Raw genomic sequence first — 24,054 nt, 5'->3', positions numbered from 1 at the left:
GGTGGAACGAATCTGTATTCAATTTTTACTGGCTAACAAATTACATAAATTTACAAAATTAAGCAGCAGGAACAGATAAGTATAGCATACTTATGGCAAAGTTTAAAAACAATTATTTTATTTTTTTTTGTAATTTTCCTCCCATTATATTTACTTTATATTCACACTATTTGTTGACGTGCAATAATTTATTAAATTTTTCATCGATTGAAATAAGGTGGCAGTGAAACTGAAACGCGTAAGAAAAGAAGTTTAACAGTAAAAGAATTAGCCATCCTCAGTGTTAGATGAGACAAGAGTGTTACAAGTACCAAGCTGGTCTTTATATAACACTCACTCTTGTCTCATCTAACACTGAGGATGGTTAAAGTTGATTAACTGAAACTGCACCATCCTCAGTGTTAGATGAGACAAGAGTGAGTGTTACAAGTACCACGCTGGTCTTTATATTACACTCACTCTTGTCTCATCTAACACTGAGGATGGTTAAAGTTGATTAACTGAAACTGCACCACCTCAGTGTTAGATGAGACAAGAGTGAGTGTTATATTATTACTAGGTATTGTGATACTCACTCTTAAACCACTTCCAATTTCAAATGTCCAATCATACAAACAGGAATATTACACCAACAATCATCCCAACTTCATTATCAACCAAATCTCTTGTAGCTCATTCCAAAGGGAATTCCCCCAACGTGATATAAACTCCCCAATCAGTATTCCATCCACTCATCCATGTACAAACAATTCTCGGGTGATATTTCTCCACCAGGCTGACATTCATTGAACACCTAACAATATATATTTTCATTCACACAAGGCTACATGTATAGTGTGGAGACTTAAATCTGGTATCAGATTTAAACTTCTTAGCATTAGGGATGTACCGAACCTAAGTCCTAAAAGCTTGGACTCGTGAGCCTTACTGTTCACCTCACATCACCATAATTTCCATGGAAGCTCAGGCATGACAATTTGCCAGATGCCTGTTTTTTGTTACGATATATAAAAGACATTTGTTGCATTATCAAGGGTGCAATATTAAACTGTAGTCTAGATTTCTCACTACACTTATTATTAACACGTATGTATTTTGTTCCCACTTACTGGGCATAGTGAGCAAGGCGTCCTCGCGAAGTCAGTTGTTTCAATGAGAGGTTTCAACGCTTTGAACAATTTCTTACTTTCCCCGTTCGCAACAGGAACCACAGTTTGTTGGACTTTCCCATCGTAGATCAACGTGTTTAATATTGTTTCTATGTCCTCGGGGGATAATGTGACCTGGTACAAATGAAATTGCATTAAAGCATTGCGCCGTGTAAGCATAAGTCTGTTGTGGATATTATGTTTAAAAGATTAAGTAAAACTTTAAGTGGTTAGAAGTTAAATATTATAACTTGGTAAAAAACGCATCATATCAAAATGCATCAAATGACTGGATCGTTAGTTTATTGTCAGGCTAAAGTATTTAATGGTTCGAGTACTAATTGGCCAAGTGGCTATTTTAATAATGGGTCAACTGTGGCACAAACCTAGGTTCACAACGTATCACAAAAACATCCTATATAATATATAGGATGTTTTTGTGATACGACATAACAACAATATTTAAGTCAGTTTGAAGGTTACAGCAAATCGAAGTTGAGCCGAAAACAGTTATAATAAAATAGAATTTGTAGGACTAGTAGTAAAGCTATCCAGATAGTATATAATATGCCATAACAACAGTATTTAACTTGAGTTGGAAAACAGTTATTATTATAAACTGAGTTTTTTTGTAAATCTATTTTTGATATTTTGTAGTATCATGCACATTTCATAAATGTGTACCTTTTTAAGGAATGATACTAAGCCGAGTAATTAACAAGCAGCAGTTAAAAGTTGAAAAACATTGCAAGTTAGAACTTACTTTACTGATCCCAAGTTTTGATATAAATTCCAAAACTTCCTCAGAAGAAGCAAAACTACTTGCGTTGGTCGCCGTGGGTGAGAGGGTGGTCTGTTGGAATGTTAATGTTAATGGGTTATGGGTTGGAGAAATTACAAGTTACCACATATGTAACTTTTCGGGTGATAGTTTTATCTATAGTGATAATTTAGACAACTAAATTGTTACCACTGGATTGGAGCAATTGCAAGTAACCACGAACGTATGTAACTTATTTATACTCTCGTGACGGGTGTGCACCTCGTGCCAGCTTACGAGTTACCATGTATATATGTTACTTTGTGGGTAATTATATTTTAGGGGGGAGACTTAATTTTTTTATGTATAGCTGATAATTTGGACAACCCATTATAGTGACCACTGGGTTGGAACAATTGCAGTTAAGTGTCTTGCCCAAGGACACATTTGCCCACAATGGTAGCAGCGTAAAACCTGGATTCTCTAAACTACTGGTTTATAGTATGAACAAAACTAGAGGAATATAATGTAATAATAAAGTATAACACGACCACTCACTTCCTTCTCTGCGTTTTCGCATTTTTGTTGCAAGAATTTAAAACACTGTTGGTTCAAAACCTCCACAAACTCAGATTCAAAGTCTTGGTCGCTATACCACGCGCCCCCTGTCACCGAACGATCGGGTTGTAGGTTGTACAACATGTAGACCTTGCGTTTAGCAGCCTGGGGTGGGTATGTGTAACGATTAAGGTACGACCATGTTATATCATATGCATAGAAAGTAACACAGTGTAAACAAGTAGGTAGTGGTTGAAGGAAAGGTTTGAGGCTTAAATCGATACAAAAAACACAGTGAAAAAGACCGTAGATTTACTGTTGTATTTTAACATATACTGTGCATTTTCTGGGTAAATGTTAAAACAACAACTTGGCCGCATTATTGTAGATAGTAGATATCTGATGCCCAGTTCATCCGGTAATAAATTCCACATTTAAACGTCTGATATAGATTGCCATGATAAACAGTTAGAAAACCTTATCACATTTACTCAATGCTGTTGTAGGCAGCCGTTTATACGTTAAAGGTTTCAATGTATTAAACAGTCAAATACACTCCTAACATAAAAGTATTGTTCACTCATGTCATGTAAGATTCATGCAGTAGCACCTTGGGTGTTGGGGTAAATGGTCAACATAAAACCCAGGACCTCACCCATATAGAATAGAATGTGCATATACAATGTTGGGGTAATGGGCCAACTCTGGTCTAAATCCCAGGTCCCATGGCGTGCCTCAACATGGGACTTCACCCATATAGAAAACTTCTCACATAATCCAAGGTAAATGTCGCTCACTCACCGCAACTGACTTGACAGCTTTAATAATCTTCTTACTTTCCAGGTTCTTCAGTATCTTGTTTACCTCAGTGAGCATGAGGTTACATTTATACCTTATCTCGCGTGTCCAGATACCTTTGTTCCCCGCGCTCTCAATTATTTGGTACACCAACTTCTCCTGGTTGTCTACACCACTAATCGATCTACATACGTTGGGTGTAAGTTATTTTAATGTGTTATCTGTTTGTACTTTGTGTCTTATAGAGATTTATTACCCCAAGACAAGTGTTTATAAACTACTAAAATGCTGCCATAAGCATCCAGTTTAGAGACACTTGATAATGAAGTTTCTGTTCTACAAGCTATATTACCCCAACACCTAAGGTGCTACCATCTAGACCCCACCGAGGCAGTTTATAGCCACCTAATAATAGATATTCCATTCTATGAGGCACACCTGAAACCTGGAATGTAGGTCTATTACCTCAACACCCAGAGTATAATACAGTTATATGGTACTGTGGGGTAAGATGGGACACCTTCAGCACATGAATGAAAAGGTGTCCCATCATTCCTTACACTACTATATTATATAGGAGTAAGGTTTCTAGTCAGACACACCAACACCATAACCCATACAATACATTTACACTTACCCAACTGCTGAAGGAGTTTTGATTCTATATATCAACCCTGACGAGCCTTTAAGTAACTCCAGTTTACCCTGTATGGAATTTCAATGAAGAAGTTATCACCCACAAAGTAACATACATTTTAACTCGTAAGCTGGCACGAGGTGTTAAACCCGTGTGATAACGATTGTCGTTTTCTGGCCACGCGAGGATAAAGTAAGTTACATTCATATATTATTGCTATTATAAGCGCCAAACATGAGGTGGCAGGCCCTGGCCAACCTTGGAACTTTCTGCATAAATCAAAGTGGGTTCGTGGTGTGTTTGTTGGTATCATAGGGACCAAACCTGGGGTGGCAGGGTGGGCAGGCCTACTCTAAAATTTTGAATACACTTAAATCAGTAAACATTACAACCAATAAGTTAGATTTATATCATCTGATTGTGTCTTACTATTACTGCTTTCCCTGCATTTTACATGAATTGATTAAATGAGTTAATGAGTATTCAGTTACAGACTGGTAAATTACCAGAAGAAATCATTCAAACTTTAGTGAAAAATATATTTATGTCTACTATCCCTGCCTCCCATGCATTTAAAGTACTTTGGTGACCATGGTTCGCTCAGTGACAGAATGGCACAAACAGAAGGTTAAGTGAGATAGCTAAGCGCTTCGTGACAGAATGAGAATTCACCAGAAGAAATCAAGCAGATTTCAGTGACAGTTACATCTCTGGTAATGATAAGCGCCAAACTTTTTAAAATGCACCAAGGATAGTTGAACACACTATAAATAAATTTGACTTATTGGTTTATTATACAGATTATTGCAACAATTGCAATTCCAGGGTTGGCCCGCCTACCCTACCACCCCTGGTTTGGCGCCTACGTTGGTAGTTTGTTTATGAATACTTCATAGAAACTTTAGCCACAACAAATTTCACAGGAAATTGCTTGTTTATCAATTTCTCGCTTCAGAACGTAAACAATGACAACAAACAAGTACATTTGTGTCAGACAATGTTATGTGTGCTGCCATAATAATATTGAATTGTATACCAGTATAAGCTGTACATATATAGTAGGGTGAGGGAAGGCATGACACCTTTAGCACATAATATTAAAATATTATGATCGTGTTTTAAACAATAAACGGTCTGTGGGAGTCGTAAGAATACGGTTTTTTGTTTACAATCAAATGGGACGGAAAAATAGAATGAAAGAGTGTCCCATCTTCCCCCACCCTATTATATACATTATAATGACAAGGCCACACAGTATTATAATCAATCGATACTTTATAAAAAAAATTTGTTAATTATCAATTGACATTTTCTATTATTACAGAACAATCAATACTGTTTCGTCACTTGTTATTCAACTATGACAAAACAATCCCTACCATTGTAAGGAGTCGATTGATTGCGGTAACGCGCTGCTTGACATCATACCCCGCCACGGCACTTTCAAGTGACTTGTCACTGATTCCTTTAGGGTTGTCATTGCAAAGAGCCAAAATCCTGGGATCAATGAATGTAACTTATTTATGAACTCAGAACATATAATGGGTGTTCTCACTGTTCTGTTCCATACACCTCATGCTTACTTACAAGTTACTACGTATGTAACTTTGTGGGAGATTGTTTTGTGTTTTTTATCAGGATGAAGCCAGAATTTAAACACATTGCCCAAAAATTGACATTTTCTATTTTGTAAACAGCAAGCATTTTAAAATCATGCACACTAAGGAACCTGGGATTTAGACCAGAGTTGGCTCATTACCCCAACATTATATATGCACATTCTATTCTATATGGGTGAGGTCCTACAGTGTGGCACGTCATGGGGCCTGGTACTTGGACCACAGTTGGCCCATTATCCCAACAATCTTCACCAAATATAAAACAACACATATAGTGTGTTCTTATACACAAGACACAAAAGTATAGGCTGATGTCACTTACTCTGTTTCTAAAGTCAAAGGAATTGTTGCTTCTTGTTTGACTTCGACATCTGTTTGCATTTTAATGATTCTATCTCGCCTAGAATTATTTAAACCATGTATTAGTTATTTTGCAACAACAACAATCATAGACAATATAAAGCAAGACAAATGCTGACATTCACAATAATCGCTGTAGCAGCGTCACTATCCATTACAACACAGTGCGTATCAGTTTTTGACTATAAGAATTTTTTGAAAGAAATAATTTAACAAACAAATTTTTGTAGGGAAAATTTTTAACCGAAAAAATTAATTAACCGAAAAGTTTTAAATTAACTGAAAAATTTATTATCGGGTTTACAGCCAAAGTTTCAGAGGAAATATATTATTTCCGAACATAAATTAAGTTTTATCTAAACACTCAAACTAATTGCATCAACATAATTAGAATTTCTCGTTTCACAGTTCAACATGCTTGCAACTTAGAAATAATAAAGTGAAATTACATAAAGAATTTTAGTCCAAATCATTAATACAGTACAATAGAAAAAAGAATCTGTGTTCAATATATTATTATCTTTTTTAACAAGTTTTAAAATTTCGAAAAAATTAGTCAAACACTGGGCTGCAGGTCAGTGCCGTGGCACCGCACATAAAGCCGTGGCACCGCACGTGAAGCCGTGGCACCGCACGTGAAGCTGTGGCACCATACCATTCTTCGGGATCGCGGCACAGTGCCATGGTGACATGGAAATGCTGACAAATATTTTTGGTACTGGTTTGCCAACAATTATAAACTTTATAGAATTTGTATAATAGTGTACTTGTTGAATATCAACAATTTAAATTGATTGCATTTCATTCTTCAGTACAAAGACAGAGGAATTACCCTTTATATAAAAACACAACCATAGGCGCCAAACCTGGGGTGGCAGGGTGGGCAGAAGAAACCCAATTTTTCAATAAGGATATTTTAACAATACAACTAAAATTTTGTCGTGTGTCTAATTGTCTTCCCTGCTACGCTATAAGCACCAAACTTTTTAATGTAGAAACAGCATTTTTAAATTAAATTAGACGTATTGCTATCAAAGCCTAACATATTGGTTGTAATGTTGACTCACTTACTAATTAATGCAGTGCAAAAATCAAGGGTAGGCCTGCCCACCCTGCCACCCCAGGTGTGGCGCCGGTAAATATTACGCATGCGTCAATTTCCTAGAAAACACTTTGTGTGAAAAGGTAAGGAACTACGGCTGTATCTTATCAGGTGTTTCAGTTTGTTTTTCCAACAACTTTACAATCTCTTCAAGCTGGTGGTGCGTTACTTCAACGTTTTCCTCGTTCAAAACTTTAATAATATTTCCCGCTTCTTCAATATTTATCTTCCCATCTTTATCTGTGTCCAAGGTATCGAAGATCCTGCAAAGTTTCTCCTCTGGGATGACTTGAAGAGCATGCACGGCTTGCATCATCTCCCCAACATCCACGGATCGCTCCTCATCAATAACTTCTTTATCTTCTTTCTCCAAATCCACCACGATCTGCTCCATCCTTCCAATCAACTTGCCGATCCTCTTTTGGATGCGGGCTCCTGCTTTTGTGTCTTTAGAGATCAGTCCATCTTCCTCATCTTTAACCTCTGATCTCAGAGTATTCACATCATCCTGATACTCCACAACATCTTCCACTAAATCCTTGAGATCGCTCTTCGCTGCATCCAAGATCTTATCCTTCTTCACTTGCTTTGTGATCACTTCCTCCAAGACATCAATCTCCTCCAATGTGATTTTATTATCCTCACAAACCACCTTAGCTTTATCCACCAACACAGGACCTTCACTCATCGTCTCTTCAACCACTTCGGTCACTGGAACTTTTTCAACCTCCGGAATTTTCTCCTCCACTTCAACTTTTGTCGCCGTTTCTTCTTCTTTTTTCGAAGTTTCTTCTTCAATTGTTGTATTTTCAAGTTGTGCTGCCTTGTACCGCGTAGTATTATCAACTCTCTCCAAGTTTAACTCTCCAGCTTTAACTTCCACTTTACCGGCCACATCTTCCGGCAGTGTTGAAATCGCTGCCTTTACTCGAGTTTCCACAGGTACATGGTCAGGCATATAAAGAACTCGACTTAATAACAATAATGAGCTTGGAACATTATGGTTGATATGAAGATCTATCCATTCAGCTAACTGCTGCTCCATCTTAGCACGAGAATACCCCAAAGCTCGCATCCCACGAGCTTGACATGCGGCCATCAACTCAGCTGTTGTCAAACTTTCAATTTTTTCTTCCTGAATCATTTTGTCGTCAGAATGCAGGCGGTTTAATTTCATTTGGAGAAGAAAGCGTAGGAGTTCGTTGTTTCCCACAGCTGGAACTTGAATGAGTCGACATAATGCGATCAATTGTTGCCGCGTCATGCTATCTAAGGTCAACTGATCTTCGAATAACTTTGCGTGTTTTAATATTTCCTCGTTGGTAGGTTCTTCATCAGAATTGCGGATTTTTTGGAAGAAATTCACGAAATCTTGAGCTGCCTGATTTTTCTTCGCAGAGTTTTTTGATCTGATCGCAATATCCTCTACTGTATCTTGGAGAAACTTTGACATTTCGAGTTTTACTGTTAGTTCTTTTTTAAGCCGTTTTTCCTTGATGGAAGAGCTTTCAAAAGTGGAAGGTAACATGTTTGGAAAGAGCTTCACAACAACTGGCAGTGCCAGTTCTGCAAATGGGATTATAATAAACACAGAAAAAGGAGCCAAGCGGAAAATATCAGCTACAGCTCGACGGAACTGGTTTCTTTCTCTTCGCTGCAAAACCCCCCCGTTTAATATTTTCCACAAACTTTTCGACGCGATTTTAATATCGAGTCCAAGGAGACGAAACCCGTGATAATAATGTTTCACTTCCGCCACAAATCGTTGCCATAGTGACTTCTTAGCAACATCCAATGTTTGTTCTTGCCCGACTTTAGTATCTTTTGCAGTACCTTTTACAACTGTTTCACTTTGCAAAGCAGTTTTCTGTTTCTTTTTCTCCTTCAAAGAGTTCTCAACTTTAGACTTATCAAAATTTACACTGCAGGTGTGTAGGAGTCTGTGTTCCTTTACGCCATTTGTATGAAATGGTGATGAAAAAGGCGCCTTTAGTCGCAGTATGGTCCCATTATTTGTTAACGTTCGTTGGTTATAATATCGTGCATAGTGAAGCAGATAGTGATATCTTGAATAAGACCTACAGCAGTTGAAAGTATGCAGCATCATTTCAACCAAATTTATTTAATTCTAAACAAAGTTAGATGCTGTTTTATAAGCAAGAGCAATAATTATACACACAAAATTTACACTAAAGCATATAAGCGTAATAGTAATTGCCACCTAATTTTAAAAACAAGGGATTTTACTCTGCCTATACAAAAAGCAGAGCCAAAGTATATTGTATTCACCACATTAATCAATGAGGTTTCCTATGTTTGACAACTATGAGTGTAACTGTATTTTAACAATGTCACTCCAGATTTTACCCTGCTGTTAGGTGTCTATACAAAAAGCAGAGCCAAAGTATATTGCATTCACCACATTAATCAATGAAGTTCCATGGTTCCCTATGTTTAACCAAGAGTGTAAACTGTATTTTAACAATGCCACCCCAGAATTTGAAATACAAACAAGGCGACTGTGTGCCAAAGAATTAATAATATCCAAGTTTTGATATAAAACACATTTTAGCGTCCAATAGCGAAATCGCGTGCAATAGGTAAACATTTCTTTATGACATCATAATCAAAGTACATAAGTTGTGTAGTTCCTATCTAAATGGCCCCGTACATTATTTGGGACCATATTTGTAACAAATACAAATTTGCGCTGTTGAGCGGTACAAAAGTAAAGCTGTGTGTTTGTTTTTATTCTTTAAATACGATAACAAAAAGAAGAATACAGTCGATAAAACGGACTAAAAATATATACACGAACTATATCATTTCAAAAAGGCGTATTTTTTTAATTTTTTTATAACATACAAATCTTTGCGCATGGATAGTGTTGGGGGGCAGCAACAGTTCAACGGTCGTGCCCATCTCAACATAACGACTCCAGTTTATTAGACGAACAAACAAGCGGCATCAGGCTGGGGACAAACGTGAGGACAGCAAGAGTGTAAGAAAGCTCCTACTGCCCTTCTAACACAGAAAAAAAGGAGGGCTTTTATGGCACGAAACTTGTGCGCGAATAGCAAACACGGAAGAGATAATTGACACCAAAGAGTTGGCCCAATACTCAATTATATTCATTAAGAGTAAAGTCCTACAGCGAGGCATGCCTGGAGACCTGGAATTTTGGCAAGAGTTGGTCATTTTTTACCACAGTTACTTTTGTTTATTAAGTTTCTTCTTTCTCGAAGTAATCCATTGTTGTTTTCGTACAAGAGGAGGTTCTTTCTGTTGATCCCGGCACTCGCATAAGGTCAGAGTTCTGTGACTTTACGTCACTCTCCTCGTCGATTGTGGACATGCGGCCGATTTGAACTTCAATATAAAGATATAATACCTTTAATTAAGTAACGTGCCCAACAATTAATGAAGTAAAACTATTACAATCAACCCCAAAGTTCCGCGCTTAATGACTCATAAATGATAATTGTTTATCGTCCCTTAAGAGCAACTGCCAACTCAGCCTACCCTCATTTGTTGTCTAATGTCTGCCATATATTGTAAAGAAAACTCAAAACACAATCAACCACAAAGTTATGCATATTTGGTAACTCGTAAACGTGCACGAGGTGTATGAAACAGAACACCCTTGTTGTATTTCCACCACACGCAGAGTTGCATCAGTTACGTTCACTCATTCACGAAGTTTCCCCTTACTAGTGCTTGTAACTCCAGAGAAATCCGTTTCACTTGTTTTGAGAACCCAACATACTGCAGGAGCGGAGTTTTCAACAGAAAACGGATCGACAACTATCTCATCGACTGCTACGTCTTGCTTAATGTACTGAAAAGATTTTCTTTTGTTCGTTCCGTTCTTGGTGTTTACAAACTGAACGGATGGGCAGATTGTAGATTCGTTTATTACTTTGGTGAAATTTGCTGGTAGGCTGGCCTGTCGGGACAAATGAAACGAAGTTTTCTTTTCTGTGTGAACGACTTTGGCGGGGGGCGGTATTTCGTTTTCTTGTTCCATCTCATCAGAGTCACCGGAATCTATAAAGTAAAGGCAACAACCTCAGCTGGAGCACACCGGGTTGCGAACGACAGTCGTTATAACAGGGGTGTTCTGTTACATATACACCTCTGTTCCGGGCAACGACAGTCGTTATAACACGGGTGTTCGGTTTCATACACCTCGTGCCCGCTTACGATTTCTGTAACTTATAGGTGATTAACTAAAACTGATAACTTTTTAGCATAGCACAAAAAACATTCACCCTTGAAGTTGTAAGCGGGCACGAGGTGTATGAAACAGAACACCCGTGTTATAACAACTGTCGTTACCCGAAACAGAAAATTAAAAATCCACATTATTTTTTATTTATACAGTATAGGGTTGGGTAAGATTTATACACCTTTGACACATAATATCTAAATATCCTGATCGTGTTTTAAACAATTAACAACGGTCTATGTTAGTCATGAGGGTACGGTTTTATAATAAAACGAGAAAGTGGAATGAAAAGGTGTCCCATCTTCCCGCACCTTACTACATATTCTTCATAGCATTGCCAACTATACCTTCATCATTTTCAATGCGTTCATTGACAGCTCCGTTCTCCTTATTTTGTATTCTCACAACTTTCACTTGGTGTGAGTTGCCCTCGCATCGGAGTATTTTCTTAAAAGCTTTTCTTAGTTTCGTGTTGTTCAAGTTGTAAATAAAAGGGTTAAACGCGCTGTTGCAGTAAGCAAACCTGTTATGAAGATATAATATTATGAGACACTTTATAGTAACTAAAAACTGTCGTATTATTGATGTTGGTCCATTTAAGGATATATAGTAGGGTGGAGAAAGGCGACAGAGCCTCGTCTTAAATGATAATTACCAACCAGAACTTAGCCGCTAGCCTGATTGGGACGCTTTCCGTGTTTGGCGCAAATTGCGCATTGCGTAGTTTTGGTTAGACTGTTACTGTGCAGATTGTGTCAGTGAGAATGACTTGTTGTGTGCGAAGGATATTTGCCAAGATAAAAATGTAAGTACATACTGTAGTTTTATATTATGTAATCTGCATAGTCCCGTTGTATGTTTATAGCTTCTATAATCATACGTGTGAGGTCTTATAGCAGACAGACGTGAAACTGCTAAGATTCAGGCCAGAGTTTAGAATAGTAGAAAAAAGCTTATTAGTAGAAAACTAGTATATGCGTTTTATTTATAACATAATTGTTATTTATAACTTAGAGTACGAGAGTAAACATAAAATTTATCATCACATTTTTATCCGAAAGCAACTTGTTTGTTAATAAAAATAAAAATTTAGTTTTAAATTTCCCGCCACTGTCTTGTTTTGTTCGTTTTATTTGCTGTTTGTGACGTCATGGAGCCGTAAACACAAAATGTATTTGATAATTATAATTCGCTTAAGGCTTTTTTTCTGGCATAAAATAATAAAATTGCATTTAGGTAAGTATAGCTTGATAATATTAACGGGTTGTCAAAATTCTTTGCTGTACATAAAACATCCCAAAAAATAATCACCCACAAATTATAACATACATGGTAACTCGTAACCTAACATGAGGTGTATCAACACCCGTGTTATAACCCCTGTCGTTTTCCGGCCACGCGAAAATAGAGTAAGTTTACATCATTTATTCAATACATATTATTACGTCATAAACCCACCATTCTAGAAACTTGAACACAGGGCCAGGCACACAGCACGTCGGGCAAAGTGTTTGGGTGACGTAGGTTTGAAAGAAAGGAAGCCAACACACAACAAACGCTCCGAGAATAATTCCAATCATTAAGTTCAGACGTTTCTGTCTTCGCATGGCGATTGAAATAAACTGCGTGAAAAGCGTATATTACATAACTCGACAGTGAGCATGTGGTGTATGAATACACTTTGTGTATCTGGTGTATAAGAAGACACCCACGTTATAACTTCTTATTGAAACAGTTAATTTAAAATAACGCCGTATAATACGACAGCGGGTAGTTCATTGTACAAACAAGTTAATACAGAATAGCTTACGTTTCCGCTTCTGGCTTGCTTGTACAAAACATACGTTATCTTGCCATAAGTTATCAACATAATAAACAGAGGAACGTAGAATGAACCAGATACGGAAAACAATATGTACCAAGTCTCGGTAGAATGATGGCACTCGTCTTCTGCCTGCGTGGCATAACGGTTTATAAGATAAATAGCATGAGATCCATGAATACATCGCGTGTGTCTTGTGTATAGGAAGACACATATGCCATAACTCGACAGTGAGCATGAGGTTTATGAATACACTTTGTGTTTCGGGTGTATAAAAAGACACCCATGTTATAACTCGATAGTGAGCATGAGGTGTAAGAATACACCATGTGTGTCTGGTGTATAAGAAGGCACCCATGTTATAACTTGACAGTGACCATCAGGTTAACATACTTACCATGACCGCGGTTGAATATATAAATGCAGGTCCACAAACAACCGCAGACCAAACCCACGCAAAAATAACCAAAACGATTGCTCTCTGGGTTCGTTTAGACGTCCTGTCATAAAAACATTTATATAGTAATATAGGGGAAGATGGGACACATTTTCATTCTGTTATTTTATCTTATTTGGTGGTAAACTAAGAACATTCAAAGAATTATAATACCCTATCCTCACGACTCGCATAGATCGTTGTTAATTTTTAAAACACAATCAGAATATTTGGATATTATGTGCTAAAAGTGTCCCCTCTATTTTACTATATACCTGAAAAGTTGACCAGCTGTTTTACAATGCCCATTTACATATCTTGTTCACGAACCATCACACGTGCCTATTCATTACAGTTGTGCTCTCTTGTTGACACGTGATAATTATTTTCAGTTAATTATTTGTTTTACGTAAGCAAGCAATTAACACCGGCTGCATTGCGTCTGAATGTATTGAGCGATTGACCTTTCATGACTTTCTGCCGCCTTATGACGTCAAAGACGTGTAGCAGGTGCAATAATCGATGTAATATTGCATGTGGCTAATGGTAAGCCATAGCGCTTGCCTCCGTCTACCTGACAGGTTAAAGGTTTGAAACAAAACACACATGCTATGCTGATGCGCTGCGCTGCCACGTCACGCGAAGATGAATTTGTTGCGCAACATAGGCAAAGGTGTTATAAGCCCTGTTGTTCCTATAACGTACGATAAGAAGTTTAAATCAAACATAGTCGGGTAATGGGGTAAGATGGTGCTCTATTCTCTTTTCTCGTCACATTTAGCAGTAAACACACAAAATTTAAAGAAGTCTAAAACCGCATCCTCACGTCTTTAAAGGAACGTTGTTCAAACACACTTAAAGAGACATTATGTACTTACGGAACCCATCTTACACCACAGTACTATATAACTTGTACGAACCTGTATTTTATCCCATGCGTTGTAGCCCAGTATCGATTGATGCTTATAATGCAAAGGTTCCATATGCTTGCCGTGCATAAAAAAATATCAATAGCAAGGTATACCTGCAAAGTTAGCAATATTATTGGGTAGCTTTCCAAAATATATAGTAGGGTGGGGAGAGATGGGACACCTGTTCATTCTATTTTCTTGTCTAATTTGGTGATAAACAAAGAACATTCAAAAAATTATAAAACCGTATCCTTACAACTTCCATAGACCGTTTTTTAATTGTTTAAAACACGATCAGGATATTTGGATATTGAGTGCTAAAGGTGTCCCATCTTCCCCCAGAGTACTATAATGTAAAGTTTTTGGGGCACGTATCAGTTATTTAGCAGGTAGGTAATTATAGCGCTTTTTGTTAACTCGTAAGTAAGACCGAGGTGCATGTAACAGAACATCCGTTGTAATTTTGTTTATGCGGTACAGCGGCTAGCGGCTGCCTCAAACCATTAGGCTATACAGGTTTGAGGTACATGAAACAAAACACCCATGTTATAACTATACTGTCGTTGCTGCTAGGCGAGGATGAAAATTTATCTATTCATTTTAAAATAAACGCAGAGACATTACCATATAACAAATCCCTACCTTGCAAAAAAAACGTCCTATCGGCCAGTGTTGCACAAGCTCCCGCATTAAACTGAATGGCAACACTAAAATACCGAGCAAGAGGTCTGACATTGCCAATGACGCGAGAAAAATATTTTGTGTTGTCCTCAGCTTTTTAAATTTCACGATAGAAGCCACCATGGTCGCATTGCCACCAACGATCGTTACTATGAGGAGTGAAACTGCCACAAATACGATCACCTGGAATATTCAAAGGAACGATAACTTTTTTTGTCTCATCGATTTTGGTAGAGAAGATTTAAAAATATTTGTAACAAAACAGAACACCCGTGTAATAGCGACTGTCGTTGCCCCGCCATGTGAGGATAAATACTTTACGTAAGCGATAACTCGTAAGCAGCAGGCACGAGGTGTATAAAACAGAACACCCGTGTTATAACGACTGTCGTTGCTCCCCATGCGAGGTAAAATAAGTTACATCATCCATTCAAACCGTACAAGTTACATGGTGCGCTGATAAATTATTAATGTTCTTCTGATTAACAATTGATTTTGCATGTTAAGAATCGATTTATTTAATTTGATAGAAATTGCGTGTAATATTTCGTGTTTTGAAATTGGGCGGCGGCGCACTAATCATAAAATGATTGACTTGGATCACGGCCAAGAAGAAAAGTTGTTTTGGTTAATATAGTATAGGAGATATGGGCTTTCGCAACAAAGCATAATATAACTTTTTTTGTCAAGACGAGGTTTTACATATTTTATTTATGCTTTCACGCAAACACCACGACGCGGATAAAATGCAATAAATTAAATTGGCCATCATGTAGAGTGCGCTAAAAACCAGCCGCCGGTAACCGCAGCTACCTGATCATAAGTGCCTATACTGCCTGTGAGGCAACCAAAGTCATAGAAAACCAAGTAGACCAACCCATTGTTACGTAAAGGGGAAAATTGAACACTAACTTGTGTCGAAAATAACACAGTAGGTATATTACTGTGGGGGAAGGCGGGACACATTTAGCACATAATATCCAAATGTTCTGATCCTGTTTTTAACAATTAACAACGGTCTATGAAAGTCGTGAGAACACGATTTGATAACTATTTGAATAATCTTTGTTTACTACCAAATTCGACAAAAGAATGAAATGAAGAGGTGTCCCATCTTCCCCTACCCTACTATATATAGGGGAAATGCATACTACTTTTCGGAAAATTAAAAGATTGATACACCTTGTGCCCAAATAATGGGTACGGCTTCCCTCACCTGTCGTATTGCTTCCTCTCTCTCATTCGGGGGCTCCCCTAGTTCATATTCCGAAGAGCACGAAGCATTGATAATCGTAGGAAAAGTCTGAAATATTAACATATAAATACATAGGAGATACTTGTGTAATATTCTATATGGGTGGGGTCCTTGTTCGAGGTCCTGGAAAAAAGTCTCTCATTCAAACACAATAAAGAAACTACAAATGTATCCTCACAACCCCAAAGTGCGATGTTTGAAATTAGGAAATACGGCTATTGGTGTATATCCAGCTAACCCACTGTATAATCTAGAGCATGGACCATGTTTACCTCAAGCATTAATGGTCTACACGATTCAAAACAAGCGGGAAAAAGACTCTTGGGAATAATTAAGCAAGTTACGGCTAAACATTGATTTTGTTTTTAATTTACTTAGAAGAGTTTGGCAGGACTGTGTATTTTCCCATACGTATTAAAAAAAATACGGTTTGCATAAGATGAGATATCAGCTTAGATATAACTATGCCGGCGTTAACTTATAATATTAGGACATGAAAGTTCGGTGGGGTGAGATGGTACATGTTTTCAATCTTTTTTTCTTGCTCTGTTTCGTAATAAACAGAAGACATTTACAGAATTATATAACTATATATCCCCACGACTTTAAAATAGCGTTTTTATTTGCTTAAAATACAGTTAGGAAATACGGGTTTGGTGCTAACAATATCCCACCTGACCCACTGTACTGTATAATACAGGCTGTGTTTTATACGATGCTATAACTTTAAAGGCTCCGCTAACTGACTTGTCGTTTAGCTCCGAAAGCTTTGGTTCGAAACATAATATGCAGTAGAAGAATTCGTATAAATATCTCACCGTGGTAAACACCGCACTCATGGCTCCAGCTTGATGGTTTGATCCGAACGCTGCGTGTGTTGGACCTTATTATACCATTGCACCTGCTGCCCAATCAATAGTTAATAAAAACTGAAAAAATGGACATAATTCTTTCGATCATGTACGCATGCGGGACAAAAGAATGGATTAACTGAAAAGCTATAATAATTTCGTTAAAGGTGTGGTAAGGCAGACTGAACCATTTGCTGTGTTATATCTGATGCTAATGGGGTCATATTAAAAATTTAATGAAATTAGTTCAATTTAAATAGGTCCGCTAGGAGAAACGTAATTTTGTTGGTGCTTGTTTACCTGTTAAGCTGATGGTTTGTAATCAAAAAAGTGACCACTGGGTTGGAGCAAGAACACACCAGTTACAACGTCGTGCTGCCCAAGAACAAACACGCTTATAACTTATGGGCTATCTATAGATTAAATCGGACTAGACTAGAGGCTAGACGCGCTATAACCTTTGTTCTTTAACCTTTTGAGCTGAAAAAATGTACAATAACAACAGGTCAAAGAAAAAGGGATTAAAGGAAACTTCTTGCCTAATTAGAAGCTTTAATGATTAATCCGACCCGTCTTACTCACCATTGAACTCAATCGACCGGTGGCGACGTCATCATAGTATCAATGTTAACCAATTAATATGTTTGATGTTAAACGTCCATATGTCAAAACCAATGTTAATTGCACATGCAGCAGCATCTATCATCAAAAGAAATTCATTTTAATATATAAGACTGTGGGGTAAAATGGAACACCTTTAGCACATAATATATAAATATTCTGATCGTGTTTTTAACAATTAGCAACGGTCTGTGGGAGTCGTGGGGATGCGGTTTTATAATTCTTTGAATGTTATTGGTTTATTACCTAATGAGATGAGAAAACAGAATGAAAAGGTGTCCCATGTTCCCCCACCCCACTGCATTTTAGGTTTGATTTAGGACGGCTTTTGCGGTTAGCGCCCACGCTTCCTATGTGATTGATTTTCTCCAGCAGTTTCCAATATGCTGGGCAGTTGCGCGTTTTACACTTTTTATTTTTCTTTACAATGCAGAGCCATAGAAATACCTAGTAGTCCAACCCATTGTTACGTAAAAGACAAATTGAACGCCATCTTGTTTCCAAAATAACACACAGTAGGTATAGGGAAAATGCATGTTTTTCGGTAATTTGATGGGAAACTTGGACTTAAAAATAAATTTAAAGGTTGGAAAGTCTAAAAAATATGCGTAATTTGTTTTCTGTATCGAAAAAAGTCGAAAACGAGATTTAGAAGCGGTGAATTTGTAACATTTTAGTCATTTAATATGGGTAACTTTATATATTGTTTGCAGAGAATCTTTGGTAATATAAATATAAGCTATTTTGCGCCCTTTCACAATAGGAAGTTCGTTTAAATTCATTGCGAAAATCAACGCTTTTGCTGGATTTTGGAAACAGGATGGCGGCATTTAGACTACTCGGTGTTTCTACGACTCTGGTACAATGTAAACAGATAAAACCGAATTTTCTTAATCCTTATTGTTTCTGGTATGTAAACATTTGAGAGTACACTACACAAATTTAAATTGCAAGTATGAATCAGCAGAGCAAAAGTAGCAGTTTAGTTGTGCATCCGGACTTGTTTGAGAGCAAAAACGGCGCCTTTACCCAATAAATCACTGTTGAGCAATACATTGAATACAAATAAGCGACGTCTAGTAGGCCGTGCTTGCGTGTGTAGATTGAATAAATGAAATTTAGGTGCTAGTGAGGAGTTCGTCGGCCCACCCAACTAAAAGTACTTTGATTATTTAATATATTTTTTGATACGTAATTGGAGTGTCGGTTCTTCTTTCCAACGACACCAAGATTGCTGCTCCAGGTGTACCATAACCCGGGATATTTAATAATATATGATATATTTGCTAATATATGATTTTTATGGGGAAATACCGTTACGGTCTAATGATTTTCTTTTTTTCTTTTTTAGTCTCTCGTTTTTTCTATAGGCAAGGGGGGGAGGATTCCTCACTAGCACCGAAATTTAAAACGATATTCGATTACGGAAAAGAAGAGAAGAGAATGAATGGTTTTGATAAAAGGTATAGGGGCAGCCATTACGCCCTACAGACAAATAAGCAGCACGTTAAGGGTACAGTTTGATATAGGAAATAAAGGCTTCATTTTACCGAATCACCAACATTGAATTTGGTACCACTAAGTTTAGGTAATATTATCGTTTTTTTTTGCAGGGTTTTTTGGTTTGTTTTTATTTAGTTAGAAACATGACTGAAGTTTTAAACCAGATTCTTAATAAGACGGTTGATTCTTATAATTTGGCGACAAAATGGGTGAATTCATCGTGTTCAAATTTGTTACCTCATGAAATTATTATCATCACTGTAATAACCATCTTTTTCACCTTCAATCTTTACAATTTTATCTTCGAAAACGACAAAAGTTTTTTTGAACGAGTGAAGGTCGGTTTCTTCTACCATGCTAAGCGTTTGCCAATCATTCGGTCGATTGTAAAACAGCAAATGGAGAGCGTTCTTAATGAAGTTTCAGCAGAAAAATTGTTTCCTTTGAAGTCTGGCATGCATTACCTCAATAAATTGCCAATCCGCGGTAAAACGCATCTACAAATTGACAGAGTGGTGGAAGAGTATTTATCTTTGGATGACGTTGATTGGAAAAACGGAAATGTGTCGGGTACTGTGTATGGGGGAGACGCTGGGTTAACTGATGTGATTACAAAGGTTTATAAGAAGTTTGCGTGGAGTAATCCATTACATCCGGAAGTTTTTCCAGGTCTTCGTAAAATGGAGGCAGAGATCGTAAGGATCTCATGCGAGTTGTTTAATGGGAATCCACAAACTTCATGCGGGAGTGTTACTATTGGGGGCACTGAGAGTATTTTACTTGCGTGTAAAACCTACAGAGATTGGGCTTATGGAAAAGGAATTCAAAAACCGGAGATTGTTTGCCCAGTCAGCGTACACGCTGCTTTTGAAAAGGCTGCTCATTATTTTAGGATGAAGTTAGTTCATGTTCCTGTGGACTCTGTAACGCGCAAAGTAAACGTCAGCGCAATGAAAAATGCTATTTCTAGAAACACTTGTATGTTAGTTGGTTCGACCCCTCCTTTCCCTCATGGAGTTCTAGATCCTATCACGGAAATTGCTGCTCTAGGCATGAAATACAATATCCCTGTTCATGTAGATGCTTGTTTGGGTGGCTTTCTACTTCCATTTATGAGTGATGCAGGTTTTCCTGTCCCTCCTTTCGATTTCTCAGTACCGGGCGTGACGAGCATATCCGCTGACACCCACAAATATGGTTACAGCCCTAAAGGATCTTCAGTTGTCCTGTACAGTGACAAGAAGTGGATTCATTACCAGTATTTTGTATCCCCTGACTGGCAGGGTGGCATATATGCCACTCCTATGTTCGCAGGCAGTAGAAGTGGTGCTATCATCGCTGCATGCTGGGCAACCATGATGTACTTCGGCCGTGAAGGTTATGTCAATCGTACAAAGAAGATAATCACAACAGCTCGGTACATAGAACAAGGGTTAAGAAAGATTGAGTATATCTATGTATTAGGGAAGCCAGAAATGTCAGTTGTTGCTTTGGGGAGTCTTGATTTTGATGTCTTTCGTCTCTCCACTGAGTTAGTAAAGCGTGGTTGGAACTTAAACAACCTTCAGTTTCCTGCGAGCATCCATATATGCTGTACGATGCCGCATACCCACCCTGGTGTAGCTGATCGATTGCTTCAAGATATCCGTGAGAGTGTAGATATCATTATGAGCGACCCTAAAGCAAAAGCTACGGGTGCTGGGGCAATTTACGGGATGGCGCAATCGATACCTGATCGTTCTATCGTAACTGAAATATCCCATGGTTTTATCGACGCCCTCTATGACACGGGCAGCAAGTCTGTTGCTAACGGAAACGGGTACGCAAAGTGACATCACAATTGAAAATTCAAATTTATGCGAAAACCTCGGTGTGATCAATCCAATAAATTCTAAGTACGTAGTAGCCTATTCAAAATATTGGGCACTTAATTATGGCTATATTTTAAATAAAGTTATTGAGAAGTGTTACTAAAATTTTAAATATATATATTTATATTTGAAAATTGAAAAATATGTTGTTGTTGTTAAATTTCATTTCTGTTTAATAGCTTATGCATTTAATATATTTTTGTATGTGCTGTGATATATATATACATGTCAAGTATATCTTTGTTGTTTTGTTTATATAGGCATGCCTGTTAAAATGTAAATGACCATAATTTGAAAAAGACATTGTGTGTGTGCTTGTACCAAAATGTGTTGAAAATTCCCCAAAAATGCTTGTTTTAAAAAATTGCAATGCTGTTTTAACTTATACACTCTGCTTATGCATTCCTATTAAAACTAAAATTTACTGCAAAACCCGAATTCTTAAAAACGCCCATCATAATTGTGTATTGTGACGTATATCCGGTACACGCTGCTTGTTTTCTGCATTAAAATATTTAATTTGTGTTTTTGTTTTCACCATATGGTAGTAGTGACCTAATTATTAATGCGTAAACATCACATCTGGTCAAAGACAAATCAATTTAAAACACTACTTATTTATGGTTTCGAATGCGATAGCGAAGATCAAATTAACTAAATCAACGAAGAGAAGGGAATTAGCAAAATTGTTATTCGGCAAAAACACGCTACGTATAAAAAAATACTGCAGTAAAAGTGTAAAAAATAAAAGCGTGGCTATTGAATTGTGTAGAATTTAAACCAAATATATTTAATTAGAAGAAATTGAATGCATGTTTGGACTTTACCCTACGTATGTTGTTTACCGCATTGTTGCTATAATGAGGTCACTAACGGCCATTCACCCGTTATAAAACTACCATTCATGCGTCATAGTGCAATGACAGTAAACAATTGATTCGTGTGTTAGTTTTCAGTTGTGATCAACCCCCTAAAAACAATTACTCAGTGTATTGCAAACATGTGAACTCGTAAGCGCGCATGAGGTTTATGAAATATGATGCGTGCATTTGAAGTGTTTTATCGGCGGACATTAGGTTTGTGCATTGGAATTTTACTTCTATTAGTTATTTATAAACTTTACAGCAATCGACACACAAAGTGACTTTGCTTTGATACAAAACTTTATGCAAGCAAATATTTGACTCTGTTGAATCAGAGGCCGTTCCATTATACCTCTGAACTAGAGAGTAATATATAGTAGGGTGGGGAAAATTGGACACTTTAACCATAGTACTCTGTTTAGAGTACTATGCTCTATGCTTTAACACACATTATTCAAATATCCTGACCGTGTTTTACGGTCTATGGGAGTCGTGGGGATACGATTTTATCATTCTTTGAATGTTCTTTGTTTACTACCAAATGGGGCGATAAAACAGAATAAAAAGGTGGTTCATCTTCCTCACCCTACTGCTTATTATCCTCTGGCGGTAATTTCTTCAACTCAGTGATTACTTTATGGGTTGTCTAATTTGTCTGTCTTACCCAACCACCCGCAAAGTTACACGCACGTAGCAACTCGTAAGCGTGGGGGGGGGCATGAAACAGAACATCTGTTTATAACAACTGTCCGCTCCGCCAGAATGAATAAATTACATTTATTAATTCATGCAGCAATGCCTGCTTACTAGTTAACATGTATGTTATGTAGCTTGGTGGGAGATGTTTTTTTCTGCCTAATGTAGCTTTGCGGGAGATGTTTTTTCTGCCGAAAATTCGGACAACACATTGCAATAATACGAAAACATTGAAACTGGTAAACAGTAAATAAGCCATACAAGTGTTTCTATGACTATGGTTTAGAAAATCGATCTCATGTTAATAATATAGTAGGGTGGGGGAAGTTGGGACACCTTTTCATTCTATTTTATCGTCACATTTGGTAGTACACAAAGAACAAGAATTACAAGACTGTATCCTCACGACTCCCATAGACCATTGTTAATTGTTTAAAACACGATCAGGATATTTGGATATTATGTACTAAAGGTGTGTCCCGTCTTTTCCCATCTTACTGTAAATAATATTTACAGTTATACAAAGGTGATTTGTGTTCTAGAAATAAACGCAACATGGGAAAATACAGGAAATATGGGAAGTTCGTAGCAGTGTTGCATAACCTGCCAAATAAGCTAGGAACAAATTGCTTAAATATGTCCGGACCAGTGGCAGAGTGGTTGGCGGGTCCGCCTGCCTGTAGCCCATATGTGTTCCTGGGCAAGAAATTTAACGGCAGTTGCTCTAACTAAGTGGTCACTGATGGGTTGTCCAACTTGTTAGCCACACATTATAAAAATAATAACCGTTATATAGTAGGTTGGGAGAATACGCGACACCTTTAGGGGCTTCAGCACATAATATCTAAATAATCGTGTTTTAACAACGATTTATGCAATCAACAACGGTCTATCGGAGTCATGAACATATGGTTTAATAATTCTTTGAATGTTCTTTGTTTACTACCTAGTTAGACAAGAAAATAGAAGAAAAAATGTCACCCATCTCCCTCAAACTACTATACACATGACAGTTCGTAAGCAGACACAAGTTGTATAAACGAACCCCGTGTTGTCGCGCCACGCGAGAATAGTTCTTATCAATCAGTTGTTAAGTAACAACCTTTTTGTTACAGACTAACATAAATATTTGTCCATAACTAGAATTTTTTTTATTTTTTTTTATTGCATATAAAGTTTACAACACGATAGTGATAATAACACAACAGCGACAAATTGTAACGAAAACGATTGTAGCGAACAAACGATACTTAAAATTAACGCAAGTTTGCGTTCCACTTCAGTTTGTATTGCAATAACTTGTTATGTTTTATTGCAACAGCCTTTTCATTGGC

General features: G+C 37.4%; 4 protein-coding genes across 4 annotated transcripts; 1 reads left to right on the top strand and 3 right to left on the bottom strand.

Annotated features, from left to right (window-relative positions):
* LOC100182884 (DNA-directed RNA polymerase III subunit RPC6-like) lies at positions 1-5,929 on the bottom strand. The gene is made up of 9 exons (XM_026836614.1): positions 5,843-5,929; positions 5,281-5,398; positions 3,902-3,969; positions 3,268-3,448; positions 2,467-2,631; positions 1,912-2,001; positions 1,110-1,283; positions 516-793; positions 1-276 (listed from the first exon to the last, which is right to left on the bottom strand). The coding sequence occupies exons 1-8, from the start codon at positions 5,899-5,901 to the stop codon at positions 716-718; spliced, it is 933 nt and encodes a 310-aa protein (XP_026692415.1). The 5' UTR covers positions 5,902-5,929; the 3' UTR covers positions 1-276; positions 516-715.
* On the bottom strand, positions 5,921-22,487 carry LOC100184386 (mitochondrial proton/calcium exchanger protein-like). The gene is made up of 2 exons (XM_002121838.5): positions 22,474-22,487; positions 5,921-9,127 (listed from the first exon to the last, which is right to left on the bottom strand). Exon 2 carries the CDS (start codon positions 9,087-9,089, stop codon positions 7,074-7,076), a length of 2,016 nt encoding a protein of 671 aa, XP_002121874.1. The 5' UTR covers positions 9,090-9,127; positions 22,474-22,487; the 3' UTR covers positions 5,921-7,073.
* LOC113474661 (alpha-2A adrenergic receptor-like) lies at positions 9,712-17,268 on the bottom strand. The gene is made up of 10 exons (XM_026836595.1): positions 17,134-17,268; positions 16,277-16,363; positions 15,022-15,243; positions 14,389-14,492; positions 13,430-13,532; positions 13,021-13,164; positions 12,669-12,832; positions 11,558-11,733; positions 10,694-11,029; positions 9,712-10,351 (listed from the first exon to the last, which is right to left on the bottom strand). The coding sequence occupies exons 1-10, from the start codon at positions 17,152-17,154 to the stop codon at positions 10,206-10,208; spliced, it is 1,503 nt and encodes a 500-aa protein (XP_026692396.1). The 5' UTR covers positions 17,155-17,268; the 3' UTR covers positions 9,712-10,205.
* LOC100185245 (sphingosine-1-phosphate lyase 1) lies at positions 19,378-21,762 on the top strand. Its single transcript, XM_002127002.5, has one exon. The coding sequence runs from the start codon at positions 19,434-19,436 to the stop codon at positions 21,120-21,122; it is 1,689 nt and encodes a 562-aa protein (XP_002127038.1). The 5' UTR covers positions 19,378-19,433; the 3' UTR covers positions 21,123-21,762.
* Positions 22,488-24,054: the final 1,567 nt, after the last annotated feature.

Source organism: Ciona intestinalis, chromosome 1, assembly GCF_000224145.3.
Source record: "Ciona intestinalis chromosome 1, KH, whole genome shotgun sequence".
NCBI lineage: Eukaryota > Metazoa > Chordata > Ascidiacea > Phlebobranchia > Cionidae > Ciona > Ciona intestinalis.
The sequence above is the reverse complement of the archived record's forward strand: the minus strand, read 5'-3'. Positions and strand labels throughout refer to the sequence as shown.

Bases quoted from the DNA above. Each gene is read 5' to 3' on its own strand.
- LOC100182884 (XM_026836614.1), bottom strand. From the start codon at position 5,901: ATGCAAACAGATGTCGAAGTCAAACAAGAAGCAACAATTCCTTTGACT. The intron at 3,449-3,901 runs GTAAGTGTAAAT...CAACGTATGTAG, and splicing joins AAAACTCCTTCAGCAGTTGG to ATCGATTAGTGGTGTAGACA. The intron at 1,284-1,911 runs GTAAGTTCTAAC...CATTTGTACCAG, and splicing joins CAAAACTTGGGATCAGTAAA to GTCACATTATCCCCCGAGGA.
- LOC100184386 (XM_002121838.5), bottom strand. From the start codon at position 9,089: ATGATGCTGCATACTTTCAACTGCTGTAGGTCTTATTCAAGATATCAC.
- LOC113474661 (XM_026836595.1), bottom strand. From the start codon at position 17,154: ATGAGTGCGGTGTTTACCACG. The intron at 15,244-16,276 runs GTGAGGGAAGCC...TGAATATTCCAG, and splicing joins GAGAGGAAGCAATACGACAG to GTGATCGTATTTGTGGCAGT. The intron at 11,734-12,668 runs GTGGGTTTATGA...TCTTCATAACAG, and splicing joins GTGTTCAAGTTTCTAGAATG to GTTTGCTTACTGCAACAGCG.
- LOC100185245 (XM_002127002.5), top strand. From the start codon at position 19,434: ATGACTGAAGTTTTAAACCAGATTCTTAATAAGACGGTTGATTCTTAT.